This window comes from Bos grunniens, chromosome 10 (genome assembly GCF_055505025.1).
Source record: "Bos grunniens cultivar Pamir isolate PY7600 chromosome 10, Bosgru_T2T1.0, whole genome shotgun sequence".
In the NCBI taxonomy this organism is placed as follows: domain Eukaryota; kingdom Metazoa; phylum Chordata; class Mammalia; order Artiodactyla; family Bovidae; genus Bos; species Bos grunniens.
Genome location: NC_141174.1, coordinates 56001634 through 56025772, shown reverse-complemented (window position 1 = coordinate 56025772; position 24139 = coordinate 56001634). Strand labels below are relative to the sequence as shown.

Genomic DNA, 24139 nt, shown 5'->3' with positions numbered 1-24139 from the left:
AATACATAAAATTATCCACCCAAAATAAAGGTTACACAAGGCATTTTTAGGCAAACAACAACTGAAAGAATTGGTCACAGCAGACTCGCACTAAAGGAAGTAATGAAGGGAGTTCTTTGGGCAGAAAGGAAACAATCCCAGGTGGAGGCACACTGAGATCAGGGAGGAATGAACAACAGTGGAAAGGTCAATGTGGAGGAGCACTTGATTATTACTATGACGCAACTCTGAATCCGAATTGAGGAGGTTAAATATATGTAGAATTAAAACACTCAACAACAAGGAACGAGTTGGAAGAAAGATAAATAAAGTGTATGTGTCCCAAGATTCTTGCACTGTCCAGGAAGAGGTAAACATACTAACCTATATTATACTTTTAAAAAATTGTTAAAGAATAGGCAATGAGGACTTTCCGGGTGGACCACGTGGTTAAGAATCTACCTGCCAATACAGGGGACATGGGTTTGATCCCTGTTCCAGGAAGATCCCACAAGCCAGGGAGCAACTAAGCCTGTGGGCCACAACTTTGCTCTGCAACCAGAGAAGCCACCACAATAGGAAGTCTGCACACCGCAAAGAAGAGCAGCGCCCGCTCACTGCAATTAAAGAAAGCCCGTGTGCAGCAACAAAGACCCAGCACAGCCACAAAACAAACAAAATAGGCAATGAAAGTACAGAAAACCAATCAAGGGTAATGGATTTTATAAAGCACTTATAAATCCGAAAGAAGGCAAGAAAGGAGAGAAGAAGGGAACCTAGGGTAGGTAGGACATAGAGAAAAGAATAGTAAGATAACAAATTCAAACCTTGATATATCAGTAATTACATTATATGTAAGTAGACCAAATACTCCAACTGAAACGCAAATAGTGTCACAGCAACAAACAACTTCTCCCCCCATAAAAGGACAACTACATGATATAACAGGACACACATTAAATATAAACATAGAGCAAAACTGAAAGTAAAAGGGGAGAAGCTTGATGATGCATACTATAATGAAAACCAAAATATCTATGCAAAAAACTATAAAACAATATTCAGAGAAAGGAAACCTAAATAATGTAGACACATGCCGTATCCGTAGATTGTAAGACTCGGTGATATAAAAATGCCAATTATCTCCAGATTCAGGAAACCCAAATCAAAATCAAACCACCAAGAAAAAAAAAAAAACTAAAAAGGCTTTTATTGGTGGGAAGGCACAAATTGATCGGCTGCATCTAAAACAGAGTGGATATAAAGGGTCAAGGAAGTCAGGACTAACTTGAGGAAGAACAGTAGGGTCAGGGCACTCACGTTCTTGGATACAGTTAGTATAAAACTGCAGTGATTAGGCAAGTGTGGTACTAAGGTAGGAACAGGCAATTACAGCAATGAAAAAGAAGCAAAGTTTAGCAACTGATTCACACACATTGATTCACTTAATTTATAATGAAGTGGCCCTCAAGACCATTGGGGAAAGGAAGTGCATGGATGCCCTAGTGCAAAAACAACTCCACTAGGACCCCGTTTGCCACTCAGTTCCAGGTGGATCACAGTTCTAAATATAGCAAGTCCATTACAAATGAACAGGTTCCATTCCAAGAGCACATTCATTAAGTCCAATTTGTAAGTCCAACAAAAATAGCCTACCCAATAGGCTATTTTATAAAAAATAGTTACCCAACTGACACAATCAGCTATTCAGTACTGTAATAGGTTTATAATACTTTACACACAAAGAATGCATAAAAACACACACACACAAATATTTTGTCTTATAGTACAGTACCTGGAAAAGTACAGTAGTACAGTAAAACAGCTGGCATACAGGGCCTGGCATCAAGTGAGGCAAGAAGAGCTACTGACTGGACAAGGGAGAAGAGAGGGGAGAGGGTAGAGCTGAAGGACTGTCAGCAACAGGAGATGGAGGGCAAGCTGCAGTTTCACTCATGGCTGATGCTGATGGGATGCATATTTGCATCTTTGAAAGTTCACAGCCTGAAGGATCATATACAGGGGACTTACTATACGGAAAGTGAAACAAAGCTTCTAGACTATAACAGCGAAGAATATCTTTATGACTTGGAAAAGTAAAATTGTTAAATGGGACACAAAAAGCACTAACCATAAAGGAGAAGTACAAATTGGACTGTATTAAAGTTTAAGTTTTGTTTATCAAGATACACCTGTAAGACAGCAAAAAGGTAAGCCACAAAATATGTGACAACTAATTCCTGCAGATATATAAGGAAAAGACAGAAAATCAATATTTTTTAAAATGCACAAAAGACATGAAGAGATGCTTCACAAAGAAGGTATCCAAATGGTTGATACACTGAAAATATCCTCAACCACACTGCTTCTCAGGGACACACAAATTAAAAACCGTAATGTGATTCCACTACACACTGAATAGAAAACCTAAAATTGACAGAATAGAGCGGGGCCCAGGATGTAGAACAAGTAGAACTTTCAGGCACTGCAGGAAGGAGTGTAGCTGCGTAGCTGCACAGCTTTGTTTTCTGTTAAAGTTGCAAAGTCGTGTCCAACTCTTTTGCGACTCCATGGACTGCAGGCCACTAGGTTCCTCTGTCCACGGGATTTCCCAGGCAAGAACACACCCTCAGTTCAGTTCAGTTCAGTTCAGTCGCTCAGTCATGTCTGACTCTTTGCGACCCCATGAATTGCAGCACACCAGGCCTCCCTGTCCATCACCAACTCCCGGAGTCCACCCAAACCCATGTCCATTCAGTCAGTGATGTCATCCAACCATCTCATCCTCTGTCATCCCCTTCTCCTCCTGCCCTCAATCTTTCCCAGCATCAGGGTCTTTCAAATGAGTCCACTCTTTACATCAGGTGGCCAAAATATTGGAGTTTCAGCTTCAACATCAGTCCTTCCAATGAATACCCAGAACTGATCTCCTTTAGGATGGACTGGTTGGATCTCCTTGCAGTCCAAGGGACTCTCAAGAGTCTTCTCCAACACCACAGTTCAAAAGCATCAATTCTTCGGCGTTCAGCTTTCTTCACAGTGCAACTCTCACAGCCATACATGACCACTGGAAAAACCATAGCCTTGACTAGAAGGACCTTTGTTGGCAAAGTAAAAAGTCTCTGCTTTTTAATATGCTGTCTAAGCTGGTCATAACTTTCCTTCCAAGGAGTAAGTGTCTTTTAATTTCATGGCTGCAACCACCATCTTCAGCAATCTTGGAGCCCAAAAAATAAAGTCAGCCACTGTTTCCCCATCTATTTGCCATGAAGTGATGGGACCGGATGCCATGATCTTAGTTTTCTGAATGTTGAGATTTAAGCCAACTTTTTCACTCTCCTCTTTCACTTTCATCAACAGGCTCTTTAGTTCTTCTTGGTGTCATCTGCATATCTGAGGTTATTGATATTTCTCCCGGCAATCTTGACTCCAGCTTGTGCTTCGTCCAGTCCAGCATTTCTCATGATGTACTCTGCATATAAGTTAAATAAGCAGGGTGACAATATACAGCCCTGACGTACTCCTTTTCCTATTTGGAACCAGTCTGTTGTTCCCTGTCCAGTTCTAACTGTTGCTTCCTCACCTGCATACAAGTTTTTCAAGAGGCAGGTGAGGTGGTCTGGTATTCCCATCTCTTTCAGAATTTTCCAGTTTATTGTGATCTACACAGTCAAAGGCTTTGGCATAGTCAATAAAGCAGAAATAGATGTTTTTCTGGAACTCTCTTGCTTTTTCCATGATCCAGTGGATGTTGGCAATTTGATCTCTGGTTCCTCTGCCTTTTCTAAAACCAGCTTAAACATCTGGAAGTTCACAGTTCACATATTGCTGAAGCCTGGCTAGGGGAATTTTAAGCATTACTTTACTAGCGTGTGAGATGAGTGCAATTGTGTGGTAGTTTGAGCATTCTTTGACATTGCCTTTCTGGGACTGGAATGAAAACTGACCTTTTCCAGTCCTGTGGCCACTGCTGAGTTTTCCAAATTTGCTGGCATATTGAGTGCAGCACTTTCATAGAGTCATCTTTCAGGATTTGAAATAGCTCAACTGAAATTCCATCACCTCCACTAGCTTTGTTTGTAGTGATGCTTCCTAAGGCCCACTTGACTTCACATTCCAGGATGTCTGGCTCTAGGTGAGTGATCACACCATTGTGATTATCTGGGTCATGAAGATCTTTTTTGTACAGTTCTTCTGTGTATTCTTGCCACCTCTTCTTAATATCTTCTGCTTCTGTTAGATCCCTACCATTTCTGTCCTTTATTGAGCCCATCTTTGCATGAAATGTTCCCTTGGTATCTCTAATTTTCTTGAAGAGATCTCTAGTCTTTCCTATTCTATTGTTTTCCTCATTTCTCCCAGCAATTCCCCTGGGATGCCAAAAAATCACAAATATTGATAGTTTGGGGGAATCATATTTGATTAGTTTTTGTATGCTTAGCATCAAGCCCAGTAACAAGCATGTGGAATGTGCTTGAGAAATGTGTGTTGAACTGCTGAAATAAAAACATCAGGTTCATTGTCAAATCAATGAACTCCTCCCACCAGCCCGTGGTCTGTACCTGGCCTCAGGGCATCATGAAGGCGAGTCTCACCTGTGTAGTGCTCATTGCCTTGAGCAGCACAGGTCAGGAGCTGCGCCATGGAGGAGCCTACTGCTTTAGATGTACTTCCCAGGTCCTGAGCACATTTTTCCAGCTGTAAGAATATGCAACAGGGAGAAGAACTTAGAAGAACCAAATCATCCACAAAAGTCTTAGTCCCCAAATAATGCAAATCAAACTCTGGGCTTCAATTCTTTCCCATCTAATATACCAATGGCCCTACGAAGAAGGAGGGTGACAGAGGGGAAAGAACCCAGGTTTCAGGGTAAACAAATCTGAGTTCACACCCTGCCCTCTGCTCCCCTCCTCTACTTGCTACCTGTGATAGGTTTGGGTAATTCACTGAACCTCTCCAAGTCTCTGTGTCCTGAGATTATAGTATCTAGCTCAAAGGTTTTCAGAGAATTAATGTAGGTACTCAACAAATGGTAGCTATTAGTATTATGCCTTTAAAAGCTAATTCAGAAAGTCTGCAAAAAATCCTTAGTGAGAATTAATTATGCCTTGGCAGGAAGTGGGCAGACATCCAGCTGTTCCACCTTCCTGGCACGTGGGACCATTACCATTGTTCAATTTGATCATAATACTTTTATGGAATTCTAACCAGAAGGAAATGCAATAGAAATAGAGGCTTGGAGTGGTAAATGAGATTATAAAAACGGGCAAAGTGCTTGCTTCCCATGACGAGCACATCATCTTGCTTTGTCAACAGAATAAATAATTCAGAGAATAAAGTCAATAGAGGCCTAGGATACGAGTAATTGTTTGATTACTAGATGAGGACAACATTTTGGAAGAGAACTTTTGGGTGATCAGGAAGTGCATGCCATTTTAACTGCAAAACATGTTTTCTAAGAGGCATTTTCTTCAAGTAAAAAACAGCCTGGTCCATTACAGGCAACCATATAATACAGTACACACAACAATTTCTTAAAAAATTACATGATGTTTCTTGCATTCGAACTAACCAGTTGTTGTAGGTAAAGGCAGAATGGGCTCCTTGGAGCACAGAACTGTGCAATGGGACCCTGGACCACAGTTCAGAGCCGCTGGCCCAGGAGCCAATCCTGACCTCAACATTAGCTGGGGCACTTTAGGTAAGTGACTTAACCTCTCTGAGCCTGAGTTGCCTAGTTTTTACAATGAGGGGTAGCTTGACTTGATTATTTTCTGTGTGCTTCCTATGTACCAGGCATTGTTCAATGATAAATTAGTCTTCTTATATTCTTAACGTTTTTAGTTCATCCAAAGAGTGGCACTAGTTAAAAGCTCTCAGTGTAAAATATCAAGGACATGGGTTAGGGAGTCCTGTAGATCTGGGTTCAAACCATGATTGCGATGCTAATGCCAGGTAGCATGAAGAAGAACAGTGACAAACACACACCTCTGTTTTCTCAGCTGTAAAATGGGATGAACAACACTTGTTAATTAAGTTACTGTCAGGATAAACTAGATGGCTTGTGTGTGTATACACTGCTTAACAGGTGCTTAATAAATGAAGGTATCTCATCAGCAATGTTCAAGAGAGAGGGAAAGGAGAAATCTATATACAAACAAGGACAACTGGTAAAACTGTAGCCAAGAAAACCCTGGCACAGGCATTAGGAGGTATTGTAATAGGATTAAGTTAGATTTCTGGTGCCATCATCCCATGTGCTGTTGTGGGTTTGCTACAGCAAAGTGCTTTGTCACTGCCCATTATACGATGGAAAAAAATTTTTTTGAATATGATTGTTGAAAATAATTTGCATTTATCTTTATAACTTAACTGCCACCCATTTCACAGATAAAATACTTGGAACACGGAGATCAGGACTTGCTCACAACTGGTAGATGATATATCCTGAACCAAGAAAGCCAGAACTTCTATGTGTAAACACAGTTCATTCAGCTGCACTGGGCATTCTTTTCAGAAAAAGGCACAACCACCAGCAGGTATTGTTTATGGAAAAGAGGGGTAAATATTAACAGATGCCTGGTCATCCCAGGCACACCCTAGGGGAGCACACACAGACCCATCACCAGAGACCCCTTGGAGCCATCTCTGCCCTAGTTCTAGAGACATGGGGCCATCCTGGGCTTTGCATTAACAAAGCTTGAAATTTAGGCGCACTGACCCACAACTTCTAAAAATGCCTCAATGTATCCTAATTGAAGGTGAAGTCCCACCCCTGGCTGCCACCGATATCTCCTACCGTCTCCCCAGGGAGTGGCTTCAGCTGACTCTCCACAGCCGCCATCTTGGCGTCCTGCAGTTCACTCTTCAGGGTCTGCACGGTGCTCAGTGCTGAATCGATTTCCATGGGACCACAGGCTTCGTGGGCCTGTCAACAGAGATGGGAATATGTACACGAAGGTCTGCTTGGAAAAGCAACCCCAGTACCTTGCAACACATGAATGCTTTTCGGGATATAATCAATGACTCTCCTAATTTAGCAAGAGCAAGCAAAGGTAACTAGCATTTCCTAAGAGAACAAAATTATGCTCAGTTAAGACTTTAGTCCTAAGTTCCCTAAATAATCAATTGTGTGTGCTTCACAACAGGATATACTTAAAGTCTCCTTGAAGCTGTTTATATCTGCAATACACTGCCTCTCATACTAAGAGCATTCTTATTCACTGTGTCTGGGTTCTAGAAATGGGGCAACCAGCACAGGATGAGTGCACACAGAAACTTGGGAAGCATGTGGCAGCTGAATGAACAAATCAACAAATGAACCCAGGACTCTAGGGACAAGTCTATACCAAAATTCAGTTCAGTTCAGGCACTCAGTTGTGTCCGACTCTTTGCAACATGGACTGCAGCACGCTAGGCTTCCTATCCATCATCAACTCTCCAAATGTGCTCAAACTAGGTCCATTGAGTCGGTGACGTCATCCAACCATCTCATCTTCTGTCATCCCCTTCTCTTCCTGCCTTCAATCTTTCCCAGCATCAGGGTCTTTCCCCATGAGTCAGTTATTCGCATCAGGTGGCCAAAGTATTGGAGTTTCAGCTTCAGCATCAGTCCTTCCAAGGAATATTCAGGACTGATTTTCTTTAGGATTGACTGGTTTGATCTCCTAGCAGTCCAAGGGACTCTCAAGAGTCAATTCTTTTTCAAATCTCTAGATTGTAAACCATTACCTTTTCATACTGAAGGTTATGAAAGATATTTTTCCTTAGTAAAAACTTTAAAGAAAACTACTTTATTCTGTGATCTTTTAGAAACACTAGTCTCCAAATGCTTTCATCACATCCCCCCCAACACACTCATTAATAAATTATACACAAATATATTAAAAACAGGTAAATCTTAGCATCTTTCATTTTTAGATAATAGTAACAGCAGCAGCAGTACACACTATTTGATTGATTTCTGTGGTTAGTATTACTAGGTGAGGACGCTGAGACATAGAGAGGTTAATTAAGTTGCCAGGTTACAAAATTAGTCGATAGCAAGGCCAGAATTTGAATATTTAGATTCAAATTCTTCTTTTTTTTTAAAAAAAATTATTTATTTGGCTGAGCTGGGTCTTAGAACTTTGCTGTGGCCTACGGGATCTTTAGTTGCCACATGTGGGACCAGTTCCCTGACCAGGGATTGAACCCTGGCCCCCTGCGTTGGGAGCACAGAGTCTTAACCACTGGACCACCAGGGAAGTCCCAGAGCCTATACACTTAACCCTCACACTATATACAAAACTAATTGGAAGCTCTCACAGAATCTTCGTGAACCCAGTGAACAGTCTTGCTTGAGTCCCACTGTGGGGCTCACAGCTCCAAAGCAGTTGTTGGAGGGGGGTGTGTCAGGGTCACTGAGGAAATTTGTTAAAATGCAGACGTTTGGGCTCTAGAACCTGAGACGCTGACTTGGGTGCTCAGGGGCAAGGGCCAGGAGCCTCTATTTTAAGTGCTTCCGTGTGATCCCAGTGCAGATGGCCTCGGGACCTCTCTTTGAGAAACAGGGTTCAAAATAACTTTTTTATTAGATATAATCTAAATCTCTAGATTATGTCTTTCCTTAGGTGATATAGTACACTGTTATATTACAAATTCAAATCAGCTTCAAACTTTCTTCCCTTAGTCATGTATGAGGCTGCTTGCTTCTACAAAGGGAATGTTACAGTAAGGAACAATGAATTCATGCCAGAACTTCATGCTAATACCATATCAAACAGAACGGTAGGGAGGGTCTTCGGGAATTAATAAGTTCCAGAGACAGAAACTCCTCAATCCCTAATTCTGTTCTATTAAGAATCCTGGTAAGGTGAATGTTCCCATTTAAGACGTGGAAAACATTCAGGACAAAGATAATACAAATGATCCTCCAAGTTAGACCTACCACCTAAATAATTTGTTACTAAGTTCACAAGATAATGTCTGAATGATGTGATCACTTACTCTGCCCACAATCTACCTGGCATCAAGAAACAGATGACCAGTCTCCTCTAAGATTGTGAGAAATAGATCATTGCTAGTCCCAGCATAAGGGAGGAGGGGGGAGTATGTAACCTAGCATAGTTTAACCAAAGTCATCTGTAACCAGAAGGTGATAACTAAGTTGAGGAGACAGCAGTTAAAAGTGGTAGAAGTCAGTCCACACAAGCATATTTAATGGTTAAGCAAATGAAACAGACAATTTCATCAAGAAACACGCCCAGCAATGTTCTGGCCCCAAGGAACACCCAGGTCACAACAAGCAGTAAGGAATTAAAAGCTCCACTTGCGGCAAGCTAACTGCCATGACGAGGGTGCACTTGCCTTCTGTGAGGCGGTACGCAGCTCTGCCAAGCTGGTGGCGAGGTTCTTGGCACACTGGCTCAGTTGCATGGCCGCAGCCTGGTCGCTGACCGTGGGCACTGCAGCTTTGGCAGAGGATACCATCTTGCTTCCAGGCTGTAGAGAGAAAAACAGAAAGTCAGACAGCTCCTGGGCAGCAAGAGTCAGAGAAGAGAGACCCAGAGAGCAATGCCACCATATCAGTCACAACTTACTTTGGCCTAAAACAATGAACATTAAAACTATCTAGTTTCCCCCTAAATTTGCCACCCCAAATCAGATACTCTAGGGCAGGACACTCTAGGAATGTTTGAAACAAAAAGTATGTGTCTTTGTGGGTAGAGTGGGGAGTAAAATTAAAATTGGGATGGTGGCTTGAAATTCTTATTTAAAAAAGATTTGAAAGAGATTTCTCGTTAAAGATATTGTGTTTCTTGGAATAGCTCTTGAATATGTATCTCAACTATATCTAATAGACTATTCAGAAAAATACAGGGATATAAAATGAAACAAATGACCTCTCACATCTCAGAATCCAGGAAAATTTCAATATGTGTGGGTCCTGTGTGCATGCACATATATTTTCCAAAATAAGATCATACTACTTATTCTGTTTTTCAATCTCCTTGTTCCACATATTCTATTTTTTGATAGCTGTTATAACACTCCAGTGTATACATCTGTTATGACTTTTCAATTCTGTATTGAGTATGTTTTCATATTTTCAAATATAATAAACAATAATGTGATAAACACTTCTGTAGCTAAAATGTTGTACACATTCATTTTTTAAAAAAATAAATTCTACGAAATAAAGTTACCAGAGCAAAGAGTATACATAATTTTAAGGGTTTTGATATGTATGCTACACAATTGCTCTTAGCACAGCTATAACAATTTAAATATCAGGTCATAAATATCAAGAACATAGGAATATTATTAATATTTAAAGAATTCATGAGGATTTATATGAAAAATTAGCATGAATATACAAAAAGCATAAAGACACAAGTTTACATAATAAAAACAAATAACTGAAACATGACCACTGTTAAACACTGTGAAAACCACAGAAAGGCAAAATCAAACAATAAAAGCTTTACCAAGCAAATTGGTAAAAACTTTTTAATGATTGCTTTCCCGTCTTGGAAGACATGTATTAAAAAGTGTGCTCCATACACTCTAGCTGTACACTTAGATTCATTCATCCTTCTGGAAAGGTTCTTCTATCACACAGAAGAAGAAAGTTTAAAATGTAAACTTGAAAAAAGTTTGAAACTTTCAGTCTGTTGATTCCATTTCTATTTATTTCTGACTCTGAACTTATTCTTGTAAAAGTCTGATGCACAGCAAGATTAGAAGAACAAAAGAAACAGGAAAACAAGTGTAGGGACTGGCAGAGTAAGCCCTGGAACACGTCCACACTGTACTATTCTAAGACCCTACAATCCTGCTGACCGTGGGACAGACACGGCTGTGTCCAGGCCCGCTAACCACCTACAGCAGAAGACAAACAACTGGTCTAAGCCATAATTCTCGATGTCCCAAGATAAAAATAAGCTGCTTGCAATCTGAGTTCTAGTAACTTACTCTGAGGAAACAATTTAGGAGGGGCAAAGATTTGAGCACACATTAAGTCTCTTTTATTTTTATCATATCACAGGTTGTTTATGATGGCAACTGACTGTAAACAACCTGTATGCCCAATGACAGAAGAAAAGCTAACCACTGAGTATAGGAGATGAGAGACTATGAATCAAAATCATCAATGTTCTTAATAAATGTTAACTTGAAAAACACAGTTAATACACAGTGAATCCCAAGAGAATGCATACATACATAAATGTGTTTATTTATGAAGTTAAAATGTGAGGAAGCACAAGCTTTTCATGTTCTATACCTGCATGTCAGAGCTAAGGCACTTTAACCAAATAGATGTATCAGTGGGTCCTGTAAGCAGAGATTTGAATAGACAGGGATAAGGAAGAAACATACCAAACCAAATTGACTGTTTACGGGGTCCAAGTTGGCAAAGTGCTGAGAGATGTGAAAACAAGAAGTACAAAGGGGGAGTGTTCCCACAACTTAATAGTCATATTTTTTTGAATTAAAAAAAAAGTGAACCTAGCCTCACTTAACAAAGACCAACAATACTCACTAATTCTACAACTGTCACAAGAAGGCATGACACCTTTGGAGAAGATGTACTCACTGCTTCTTGTTTCCCTGGCTATGAATAGCGCCATGAGATATTCCGGAAACTTGTCATAGTGTTAGTCATTCAGTCGTGTCCGACTCTGTGACTCCATGGACTGTAGCCCACCAGACTCCTCTGTCCGTGGAATTCTCCAGGCAAGAATACTAGAGCGGGTAGTCATTCCTTTCTCCAGGGGACCTTTCTGACCCAGAGATCGAACCAATCAAACCGGGGTCTCCTGCATTGCAGGCAGATTCTTTACCGTCTGCGCCACCAGGAAAACTTAATGAATAATGGCATGACGTATTCCAGAAACTAGCGAACCTAAAGCAATACTGAGTACTAGGCTGTTCTCAAAAAATGGAACTGGTTACATGTCTTCCCTCAGAGAAGAGAAATATAGATAGAAAAATGGCAATTTCCCTATACGTCGGCATCTTGCTTTGCCAAGCTCCATCTCCCTCTCCAGGTCTGCTTACTATGAAAACTTTGCTCTTGCTCTAGAATCTGTGAAGTACTCTCGTAAGGATAAAGGGAACCCCCTGCCCAGTGTGGGGTGGGGTGGGTTCTGGTTCTGGGGAAGAGCGGGGTGAATGCTGCTGCAGTACCTGGAGGAAGTTCTGGCTGGAGATGATGAGAGCCAGCTGGGCGCTCAGGTCTTCTGCTTGAGCTTGGCTCCCTCTGACCCCCTGGACCAGCTGAGGAATGTGATCAGCCACCGCCTGCAGGAAGCAAGAAAGATGAAAACTGAGCACATCCAGGATGGTGAGTTACCAACACACTGTGCAAGGGCAAATGCCCCAAGTGATAATGTTCTGTAGGTGTGCCTTCCCTCCTCGGGGGATGCCTGGTCCAGACCCTGCATTCACTCAGCAGCTGTAGCCAGCAGGGTCCCTGCCAACACTGCGTCCCAACACAGCACCTGTGGGAAGGCTCCTCCTGCACACCCCCTACCCTGTGGTCCTCCAGGTCCCAACACACCCAGCACAAGACGATCCTCTATAACTTGGCCTGAAAACAGTTTCACCAGTAGCAACTCATACCATCCTGACTCATGAGGATTGAAAACCCTAGAATTAAAGAATCTCTCCAATTTATAGGTAAAGTAGAGATTTATTCAGTCCCATGATCAGAAGAAAGTGAGAGAAATACTCAACTAACACTATACTTCAGCATGTCGATTTCTGACTTTGTGGTTATATGTTCTGTCCATCAACTTTCATGTCACCATGGTTCCCCTTCCTCTGTTCTCATTTCTTAAATGGGGAAACCCACTGCCCAGCGTGGGGAAGGGAGTACAGCATCCTGTGGTGAGAGCACTTGAAAGAGACCATCTCCACCGTGCCGAGGAGATGATGGCCTTTCACTCAGAGTTCTCCCACACGTCCTCTGCGCCCATGCCCCGTCTGACTAACCAGGCCCTCAGAGCTCATGGCACAGTGGCCAGCACTCTAAGGAAGGGCCCAAGAGCAGCCCACCCTGGTGACATGTTCTTTTCAGGAGTCCATTTAGGCAAAAATCTAAAAAAAAAAAAAAAAAAAATTCGAGGAGACTGTCCGTGGATCCTCTCCAGCAATCTGGTCCACTTTCCTTTCTGCACAGCATCCTGATAAACAGCAATGCTCTCATCCCCTGACAGGGATACCCACAGGATGAGTATGTTCAGTTTCCTCATAAAATGCAGAGGTGAGGGGTTTCATACTATTTACCTGGACGCAAGAGGCATGTGCTCTCTGAGAAGGGAAATGCCATTTTGCTCTGCCTACTGGCGGCTGATGCCAGGCCCTGATAGGAAACCATCTCTCTCCATAGCAGGCACCTGGCTCTCAGAAAAACCCCCTTGACATGCACAGTTCCAAGGTCAGGGTCCTCCTGTATTGCTGAGGCTTTTCTACCAGAGAAAACTTGCTCCCTAATGAGGGGCTGGGCTCAGAGACCCGGGATTCGGGACTTAAAGGGTCCCGGGTGGTCTCCCTGCAGAAGTAAAGCCATTTCTAAAGTAGAGGCAACAACACCCCTCATGCATGCAGCATTGCAGAGGGGAGTTGAGAAAGGAGAGAGAGGGGTCATAAATCTAACATGTCCCTACACCCAGGTCCCACGGCGGACTGCAAACGCTTGTGGGAGACTTTAGTGAGAAACGGTGCCAAGATGTGGGCGACAGCTATGCAATGAGAGTGTGCATCTGGCACTGCTCAGGGCTCTCCCGGGAGTCAACTGTGGGCCTTCAGGGAAGGCGGCAGAGGCGTGCTGCACCCTCGGCGGCACTGTGGCTTCAGCATGGAATCAGGGCCTGGTCTCCGAAGATCCATCAGGTAACCAGAGTAAGCCCCGAGCACAGCAGCACTGAGACCAGGCAAGACGGATAAATCCAAGACTGAAGGTACATGCCACTGCTCAAAGGGAGGGAGGCACTTGGGAAATTCGATGCTTCATTACTGCTTCAGAGCCCGAAAATGGCCTCATCATCGACTGTCCTTGATTTGTGCTCACAAAAAGGAGGAAAAGAATCCAGACAAAGGAAAGACAACGCTGGTAAAAACATTGTGCTTCCCTTCCAAGTACAGGCCATCCGCTTAATAGACAAAAGCCAGATGTGTGTATGTGTGTGTACACCTGAAACACGGGAGCCAGAACAAACTGGATTAGGGGCCTGGGTGATGGGTCTTAACTGAATTAGCTGGCACCACGTGCTCTAATGCTATCAGGGTGTCCTTCAGCAGACCTGGCTCTCCGGTGGCCAGAGCCTCACCTTGCAGCTCTGCACCAGCTGCTGCTGGGCCGCAGGGTTCTTGTTGGACACGGCTGCGTTCTGGGAGGCGGCGATGGTCTGTGTGGCTGCAGCCGCAGCCTGCTTGGCTGCAACCTGGGAGGGGGGTGGCGGGACAGAGAGAGGAGGTGAGCCAGGGTTCTCGTGTGCAAACACACACACACACACACTGATATACATCCCTCCACTAAAGGGGGGCACCGGACAGCTATAAGAAAGGGAGCGCCAGGCGCAGACTCCACCCTTTCAGCACCACTGAATCCTAACCTAGCTGAGTCCTGATGTCTTCCTTTGGTTTATGTTGCCTGGGACAAATGAAAAAGAGAGGCTGGCTTGAGTGTCCAAGTTCTGGTGTTCATTTTTCTTTCCACAAAAGACAGGGGACAAGTCCCAAGACCATATGGAACTGATAAGCAGCACCAAGCCTAAATGTTTTAGGAAAAAGGCCTCTCTCTCCCATGAGGCATGGGCTGCTTTCTGGGTCACATGCCAGGCACAAACACTGGTGCTCCTGACTTGCCTGGGTTCAGAAAGGCCCAGGCTTTTCTGGGCCTGGCACACTTAATCATGTTGACTCTCCAGTCTCCTTCCATGGACATGGAGGCTGGTTGTTTTCCAGAACCCAGAAAACTACACATGTTGGGATTCCTCACCAGACAGGCAAGTTCTGGCCTCAAATTCCCCCCAAATTGTATTCTGAGAGTCTCCTGTGTACATTTGTGAGATTCATTTTCTAAAGAATTTGTACCTATTACTTTTTTCCCAAGAATAAATGAGCATTCTGAAAAATGACAAAAGTATTTATTAGTCCCTTTCATACCTCTTTATTCCCATCTCCAATCTTCAAAAGTGATTACTTTCTATTGGAAGTCCTAAAAGAACATTACCGCCAACAAAATATTTACATTTTAGCTACATTTTTACATTTTTCCCTGAACATGTATATCCCTTAATGCCAGGGGAAAACAAACAAACAAAAAAACCCCACAAAAATCCTGGTTCCTCCTGAAAGAAAATTTGAATTTTATTCAAGACTGTTAAACTTTGAAAAGATCTTGGCTTTGTGCAAACATGACCTGAAGCAGTTTTTCAAACTGTGTCAATGGATCTAAACCACGGGACGTAAACGAACAGTGGCCCCAAACCAGCTGTTCAAGTTGCTCATGGCATCTAATACATTAAACTGCATCATCCATATTGATTTAGCTTCCTTTGGATGAGCATTGCCTTATGAATTCGACTGTTCTTTCAATGGACTCTCTGCAAATCTAAACTCTAGCAAACCAGGCTCTTTACTCCTTACTGACCTCCAGTCGGTTGACGATTTTTTTCTTAATAGCATTCTGGGCCGCAGCATTGGTTGCTACCCGGAGGCCTTCGGCAGCTTCTCTCAGCCTTTGCTGCTGGTCCTCGTTCTCAGGGTTGGCTGCAGCCCCCTGCCAAGGTGAAAGCAAAGATTTCAGGAGGTCCAGGGGGCAATGTGCCAAAGACACTGAATTTGTGCCTTCAATTTTATTTTTCCTAGGAGTACAAGATATCTCAGAATGCTCCGAGCAGTATCTTTGTGACAAAGATGTTTCCTCTCAATAAAAAAAAAAATCTACCAGGGGATGGGATGTTTCAACAATGCACAGCTAAACAGGAGAAATCCAATGGTAACACTTAAGGTGATAGCCTTCGTCATCCATATCAATTACCTTGTGGTCAGAAACCCACGGTTTAAAAGCTGTTAAGTCCCTCCTGCTCACATCTCTCGGGAAGAGCTATATTTTAATTAGAGTGACAGACACATATCCCTGCTGAAACATTCTCCTGTCCTGCTGTACTGGCGAATGAGAATGGGCTAAGATTACAGTATCCCACAGGGGCCCAGGTTGCAGGGAGGAGGGAGAGGAATGCCATTCAAAGTTCTATGAGGCAATGTTGTTCAAGAAAGACCATATCTAGAAATTACATTTCTAGAGAGCCTGAGTTGGCAAATGTATTCAAGTAGAATTGGTTCCCAATTGTACTAAAGTAACAAGAGAAATTGATGCTGCTATCCTGGCATGGAAAGGGGAGGGTTCCATGCACTGCCGATGGCCATGCTTCCCTCGTGTAAGCCCATGGCTCTTTTATCACGTTACTGGAGAAGTCCAAGTGGATTTTACTTAGATAAGTAGGGTTTTGAAGAACAGAAAGGCTAAAGACAATGTAGGGAGAAGATAATTTTACTGCATGATGAGTGAGTGTACAAGTCTTAGTCACTCAGTCACGTCCGATTCTTTGTGTCCCCATGGACTGTAGCCTGCTAGGCTTCTCTGTCAATGGAATTCTCCAAGCAAGAATGCTGGAGTGGGTAGCCATTCTCTTCTCCAGGGGATCTTCCTGGCCCAGGAACTGAACCGTTGTCTCCCACATTGCAGGCAGATTCTTTACCATCTGAGCCACCAGAGAAGCCCCAAATCAACAAAAACATAAAGCTTATCCAGTCTTCTACCTCTACCAGCAATAAAAGCATCAATCAAGATTCTTCGCACAGGGCCTGGATGTTTTGTGACCAGCACTGGATGTAAATAGATGAACGAGTTTCTTTCCATGAACATTTTCAGGCTATAATAATTGCTTGCAAGGCAGAAAGAAACACACCAATTACTGAAGATCAATTTTTTGAACGTCTCCATTTCCCATATGGCCACCTAGCCAAGTTTACCAATTTGCAAAAATTGACTTCTCTGAACTGCGGTATTTATAAGAAGTCATAGAAATTCACACTGAGTGGAACAGATCTAACACCCATGGCAGAGTTGTACTGGCAATCTTCTTGGATGGAATCTCCCATTCTTTCAAATCTAAAACCACTTTCACTAGTCTTGATTTTGTGTTTCTAGCAACTAAAAAATTCTATCTTTGCACTTTGCACGTGAAAGGACTGTTAGGGCTCCTTTTGCATTCTTCTGCTTTCATGAGAGTCATTTTTTCTGGTCACTGGGCATTTTTTATCAATGCCTCCCATGGCACAGCAGCCTAAACTGCGTGTTCAAGCAGCAGGAAAGCACCATTTCTGTACTTTATACTTTATACTGTCTGGATCCTTCCTTAGCAATGTCTTTTATGATGAACATATATTAGATATGGGGTACTAATTTTGGCCTGCAATCTTAGTTACTGATTATCTATATTTTTTCTTCACATTAAATATATTCTTTGTAAGTCTAACTACCATATATTCTTTATCTTTCAACAAAATTCAGCAATTAAAATATTGCCATGATGACTTTTAACTATAAGATTAAAATAACTTAGAAAAACACTCAACTTGTCCCATTTAATATAAATAATCCAAAATAACAAATACTTTGGTAAGTCGGTATATGCAGTGAATGGGTCTGGGGACCACCACCACACATCTAGAAAAAAATGCGCACACTGGTCGGCTTAGTCCTGGTTATCTGATAATAGGCTTAACTTTTCTCTTAGTTCTAATTTTCTCATCTGTAAAATAAAGGACTAGACTTTTCACTCTGGAAGAGAGCATGGCAACCCACTCCAGTATTCTTGTCTGGAGAATTCCATGGACAGAGGAGCCTGGCAGGCTACAATCCCTAGGGATGCAAAGAGCTGAACACGACTGAAGCAACTCAGCACATATGCAGACTTTTCATTAAAGTTCTTTCCAGCCTAGCAAGTAATTTTTGTGAACATGAGGAGGTTTGCTTGAAATGGCTTTGTTTAAACTTAGAAAGAAGAGAGAAAAAAGGAAAGAAAACCAGTAACAACCTTAAAAAAAAAAAAAAAAAAACTTACTATAATCCAAAGGTCTAATGTGTATTTTTGCTAAAAGGCATGGTTAGAAGCAGAGCTTCTTGGCAGAAAGAGGGATCAGAGCAGAGGAAGGAAGTTCAGACTCTGCCCCTCCTTGGGATTCTCTTCAGTCCCACACAGGATATATCTCCGAGGACTCTCAGCCCCTCAGGTAATATAATGATGAGTTAGACAAGGAGGAAGGTCTACTGGATATCACTGCATGTCACAGACATTGAAAGTGAATGAAATTCACATACTTGGTTGAGATACCCTACTGTTCTGTTAGAAGCCAAGGAGATAGGCTAAGCTGTGGGGGATGTATAATGAACCTGAAAATGCATAGAAATACATACAACATGTTACCTTGGGGATATGAACTTGAAGCTGGTTTCTATTTTCTTATTCATATATATACATGAATTGTATAAGGTATAAAATTATATAAGGCAATTACATATAAAATCATATATAAGGTAATCTGCTGAATTTTGCCTATATATATATATATATATATATTCTTTTTCAGATTCTTTTCCCATATAGGTTATTATAAAATACTGAGTACAGAGTTCCCTGTGCTATACAGTTAGTTCTATCTTATATATAATAGTATGTATATATTAATCCCAAATTCCTAATTTATCTCTCCCCCACATCCCCTTTGGTAATCACAAGTTGGTCACTTATGCAAAATCTTGAAAGAAGTTTAGCTGAGAAGTCAAACGGAGGGTAAAGTGACATTAAGGCTACAGGAAGAAAACAGGTCAAAGTGAATTTACTGTTGAAAATCTCAACTTCAGTCACCATTTTCAATAACGTCAATGGCAATGACTCAATGGAAAGAATACTTGCTAAGCAGGGACTCTGCTATCTATGGCTGAGTCAGCACCATTTTCCTAAAGAGTTTCATTCACGTGTTCCATGATTTCCCTGTGTCCCACTTGAAGAAGGTTAAGCATTACAAAGCCACGTAGATTTTAAACAAATAAAAACACGTACTCTGTTAACCACTCTTTATCTTGAAGGTAACTTTCAGATTCTCACTTTCAATAACGTTCACTTTTCAAGTGAATAAATCCAATGTACTACCTTTGCAGCCTCCACCATGCGAGCTGTGGAGTCAGCCAAGAGTTTAGCTGCTGCCAGGAGCTTCTTGGAATTCTCCATGTCGATTTCAGCTTCCGCGTCTGACCTCATGGCGTTGACGAGGTCTGAGGTGGCCTGGGCCAGGACCCGGGCCTGGCGTACCATTTCACCTAGAGGGTGGGACAGAGGATGCAGTCTGTGCGTCTGCCTCTTAAAGCTCAGGGGAAACCTCAGGGGCCAGTACAGTCTCGTCTCTGTTCCTCTGGCAAAAAGGACAAAGAGAAATGAGCCTCCATGCTCCATTCCTAAGCAATGAAGCCAAGTCAGACCCAGAACCAAAAACATTCCCTATGGCTGCCAGGCCTGTCTACCCCAGAGGCATCCAAGTTCAGTCTCTAACTGTGCGGGATAGAGATGACATAAGTAACCTAAGAGGAACTTTTTATAAAGAGAAGGCAGGGAACAAGATTATGTGGATTTACTATATGCATTTATGCTTAGTAAATACTTATATAAAAAATACTATTTTCCACATGTCAAGAGTCTCTTACACCAAAGCCCCTATGATAAGCTCTTTGAGTAATGTGCACAGAAAAAAGTTATTTTTTAATTTTGAGCCTGCCTAACATCAGATGAGTGGTATCACATAACCCACTCTATTTGTGTCACTTGGCTCTAACTCATAGAAAGCACAGACCCCAGTTTCATGCTCAGATGCTGAGATCTGCTTTGGCCCGGTCTCCCTATCAATTATTTCTTTGCTCACCCTTTCCTTCCCAGCATTGGCTTTGATCTTGTTCTTAGGAACTGTGATTTTATTGAAATCTGTTTCAACTTCCTTTTGGAAGTGGGAGGGCTACCATCATAAACATTAAAAAATAAAACGATTCAAATATGAGCAATATCCTCCTTTGGGTCATTTGTGGAGAATCCTGAGGCACTATCAGCATGAAGGGGGAATGGGAAACTTCATGAAAATCATAATGTGCTCGATTCAAGGTACCCTGGATTAGCTCTTGGGACAAGGAAGGGACATTAGTGAAAAACTGGTGAAATCTGAATAATGTCTGTAGTTTAAAGAACTGTAATGTACCAATGCTCATCTCCCAGTCCTGACCAATGTCCTGTAGGCTGGGGGAGATGTTAAAAACAGAGGAGACAGGGAATAGTAAAGGAAAAGTCTATTACTCCAGCAACTTTTCTATAGATATAAAAAAATCCCACAATATGAAGTTTATTTAAATGAAAGAACCAAAAGAACCCACTTCTTAAATCACTTAAGAAAGATGGAGAAAAGCACAAGGTAGTTTTCTTAAAAAAAAAAAAAAAAAAAACTCGACTGCTCTGTGCTGATGAATAAGTAGGAAAATAGACATCTTTCAAACTACTGGTGGGGTTGCAAACTGTGGAACCTTTCTGGAGAGAAATTTCAGACATATTTAAAATGAAAAATGTACATACTTATTGACCCAGAAATTCAAATGATGGGAACCTGTCCTATCTATACTCCCCAAAGTAAACAGAGATATTTTTACAAGAATCATTACTACATTAACTTTATAAAACAAACAAAAATTTGGAAATTACCATTAGAAAACTGGTTAAGTAAATTATGATGTATTCTTGAATAGAATACTATGCTCCCATTAGAAAGAATACTATAGGTCAACAGGCAGAAACATTCTAATATATTCAGTGAAAAATGCTGCAAAAGAGTATATGTCATAGAACTCCATTAATATGGAAAAAAAGAGGATGTTATACACACATACACCTATATCTAGGTAGGAAGACTGAACATTTCTGAACAGGTAAAACGGAAATTGGTAAGTGGTCATTTCCAGAGATTTAGATGGGATAGTGATGGGCTGGGTCTGCTGCTGCTGCTGCTGCTGCTAAGTTGCTTCAGTCGTGTCTGACTCTGTGCAACCCCATAGACGGCAGCCCACCAGGCTCCCCCGTCCCTGGGATTCTCCAGGCAAGAACACTGGAGTGGGTTGCCATTTCCTTCTCCAATGCATGAAAGTGAAAAGTGAAAGTGAAGTCGCTCAGTCATGTCTGACTCTTCGCGACCCCATGGACTGCAGCCTACCAGGCTCCTCCGTCCATGGGATTTTCCAGGCAAGAGTACTGGAGTGGGCTGCCATTTCCTTCTCCAGGGCTGGGTCTGGGGAGACTTAATTTTTAACTAATAGGCTGAAAAGGTTATATATATATGTGTATGTGTGTGTGTGTGTGTGTGTGTGTGTGTGTATGTATAGTGATGTTTGACATCTTAGGAAAACTTTTCTGGTTGGAAAGAAACTGCCCCTCACAAAGCTAGCAAATAGTCAGAGACAGTAAAAGGTCTAGCCCAGAGTATGGTGGCAAACTAACCAATTCAGAGCTATCCTCTATCTGGCCCCTACAGCTAGGAGGCAATATTTCTCTGCCTTCATCACCCCAGAGCCATGGATGAGGCAACTTGGGATCATACTTATAAGGGAAGAGCCAGCTGAAATTATTTAGACTAGTCAAACCTAGGTTGTTCATCTTGCTCCATCTTGCTTTTTCTATGGAAATCCCAATAAAGGCAGTGTCCTGAGCTCTCTCCTCAATCCTGTCTCTTGCCATCTGGTCAGAACCTGATGCCTCCCTTGTGACCCTGTGTGACAGGCAAAGACGCCCTGACTGGGACCTCTGAGTATAATAAATGTCCAAGCCTCATTCTTGCCTCTTCCTGTGGCGACACCAACTTTACCATAGCCAACATGGACATTCTAGGAACAAAAGGGATATACTGTGTACCTAAATTATATATATACATATAAAACTCTAGATGACATTAAGTCTCTCGGTGTTGCTTAGATGGGCAGATTAGAAGCCTTCTATCTTTCCCAGCTTCAGAAGAAGGCTATGACTGAGAGTGATTAGCATTAGCCCTTTTACCAGGTGTCCAGGAAACCATCATCTGACTTGCTCACAGTCAGTGCCATCAGGGAACCCCACACCGCCTGGCCCACCCACAGCCCCAGCCCAGCCCCTCACCAGCATCGCCCATGGAGCTGAAGATGCTCTCGGTGACACACATGATGGTGTCGGTGGCCTGGTCGTAGCGACCGATGGGCTCGCCTCGGCTGGCGAACTGGCGTACGTGCTGCAGGAGGTCGTGGAGGGCCTGGCTGACCACGCTGGCAGCTGCGCTGACCTGCTTCAGCAGCTCAGTGTCGTCGGTGGCCGCCTGGCAGGCACGGACACAGTTTTCTACTGAGCGATCCACAAGCTTCCCTGCTTCGATCAGCTGCTCCTGGCACACGGGGGAGCTGATGGTGGGGCTCACGACCTGAAGCGAGACGGGAGTGGGTCTTGGGCGCCGCGTCACAACTCTAGTCTCCAGTGCCCACTAGCATTTCTGCCACGTCCTTCCCTGCCCTGGGCCTCAGTTCCTTACTTAGAGGACCAGCAATCAAACTGAACCGTCACTGGAGGTTTCTCATACTCGACCATTTCACTTTGTGATTTTTGGATGCCCACTAACTTTCACCTCCTTTACTGCTCTATTACTGTGGATACTACTGACTACTTCTGTAGAGAGAAATTTCTGATATTTACCATTCACACCTCTTCCTCTTGGGAACCTCTGAACTGAGTCTTCCAAGCTGAGATAAAGACTATGTCAAAGAATTATAATTTTTTTCCAGACATATTTCCTGGAAGTCTGCTTCACGGTTTAGAGAGTAGAGTGGGTTGCTTCAGCATCTGTGAAACTCGGCTGGTGAACAAGGAAAGCAGGAGGAGGGAGACCATCAATGATGCCTCCAATTGATGCTGCAAACCCTCTCCTAGGACTGAAAATGCCGGGGGAACCAGATTACAGATCCGTGCGTGTGTGCTCGGTTGCTCAGTTGTGTCCGACTCTGTGATTCTATGGCCTGGGATCCACCAGGCTCCTCTGTCCATCCATGGCATTTCCCAGGCAAGAAAACTGGAGTGGGTTGCCCTTCCCTTCTCCAGGGGATCTTCCTGACCCGGGGATTGAATCCATGTCTCCTGCACTGGCAGGAGGATTCTTTACTGCTGAGCCATGAGGGAAGCTCTTACATCTGTACAGTATGTTGTATCGTCAGGTGGAGAAACTAACACCTACCATCTTGTGATGCATTATCTCAGCAAAGATACACGTGGTTGAGTGGAAAGGGTATCTGAAGTTAGACCAGCCTGAGTTGCAAGCCTAGTCCAGGCACTTATGATTTCTGTGGCTGTAATCACTCAGTAACATCTAAGGGCCTCAGTCTCCTCTTCAGTAAACCGGGGGTGATGGTGCTTCATGAGGTTCTGTGTTACACAGAGTGTGTGCATCCTAATGACAACCATGAACTACATCATTATCCCTCATTCTGATACTGTGCAGTGCAGAAAGGGCTCCCACTATGTAGGTTATTACTGAACCCATGTATAATGCTATAACGGCATAATCCAAGAGCTCTTTGTGCACAGGGGTAAATAAGACATGCTGAGAAGTCCGAAGGGGAGACACAGCAATTTACATGCAGAAATGGCAATTAGACATGGAAAAGTACCACTGCTTCAGGACTTGAGCAAGGAAAAAATTATTAAAGTGGAATTGGACAGCTTATGCTAAAATACTACCATTTCACCTAAAAGACACCTGAAGCAAGCTCTGAATCTCAGACAATTTTAACAAGCTCTGCCCCTGCTTCCTCTCACAGACTGGAGGCGGATAAGAGCACGTGACACTCTGAAGAAAGGGCTGGGGTGCCCACCAGCTTACCTTGGCGCACGCCACTAGCTGGGAGGTAGAGAGGGCACACTGGGTGGCCGCGGCGATCACCCTGTTCTGCAGGACCGTGTCCTCAGCCACTTGGGCAACATTCTTTGCCTTTAGTACCAACATGGCAGCAGCATTGGCAACAGCTTTAGCCAAACTCATTAAAACGTCCTAAGGAAGGGGAAAC

At 42.9% G+C, this 24139-nt stretch overlaps 1 protein-coding gene and 1 non-coding gene across 41 annotated transcripts in view; both read right to left on the bottom strand.

Annotated features, from left to right (window-relative positions):
- The window catches only part of TLN2 (talin 2), a 496882-nt gene that overhangs the window by 125194 nt on the left and 347549 nt on the right, over window positions 1-24139 (bottom strand). For 38 of the 40 annotated variants that reach the window (XM_086321322.1, XM_086321364.1, XM_086321331.1 and 35 more), the window contains 9 exons: window positions 23956-24123; window positions 22212-22506; window positions 19188-19354; window positions 15620-15748; window positions 14295-14408; window positions 12151-12264; window positions 9328-9462; window positions 6779-6907; window positions 4542-4677 (listed from right to left, as the gene is read on the bottom strand). In XM_086321322.1, coding sequence (XP_086177448.1) covers window positions 4542-4677; window positions 6779-6907; window positions 9328-9462; window positions 12151-12264; window positions 14295-14408; window positions 15620-15748; window positions 19188-19354; window positions 22212-22506; window positions 23956-24123 — 1387 coding nt within the window. The remainder of the gene's footprint in view (window positions 1-4541; window positions 4678-6778; window positions 6908-9327; window positions 9463-12150; window positions 12265-14294; window positions 14409-15619; window positions 15749-19187; window positions 19355-22211; window positions 22507-23955; window positions 24124-24139) is intronic. The other 2 variants (XM_086321363.1, XM_086321365.1) reach the window with 1 other exon arrangement.
- TRNAG-CCC (transfer RNA glycine (anticodon CCC)) lies at window positions 8153-8225 on the bottom strand. The gene has a single exon. It is a non-coding gene; the product is annotated as a tRNA-Gly (tRNA).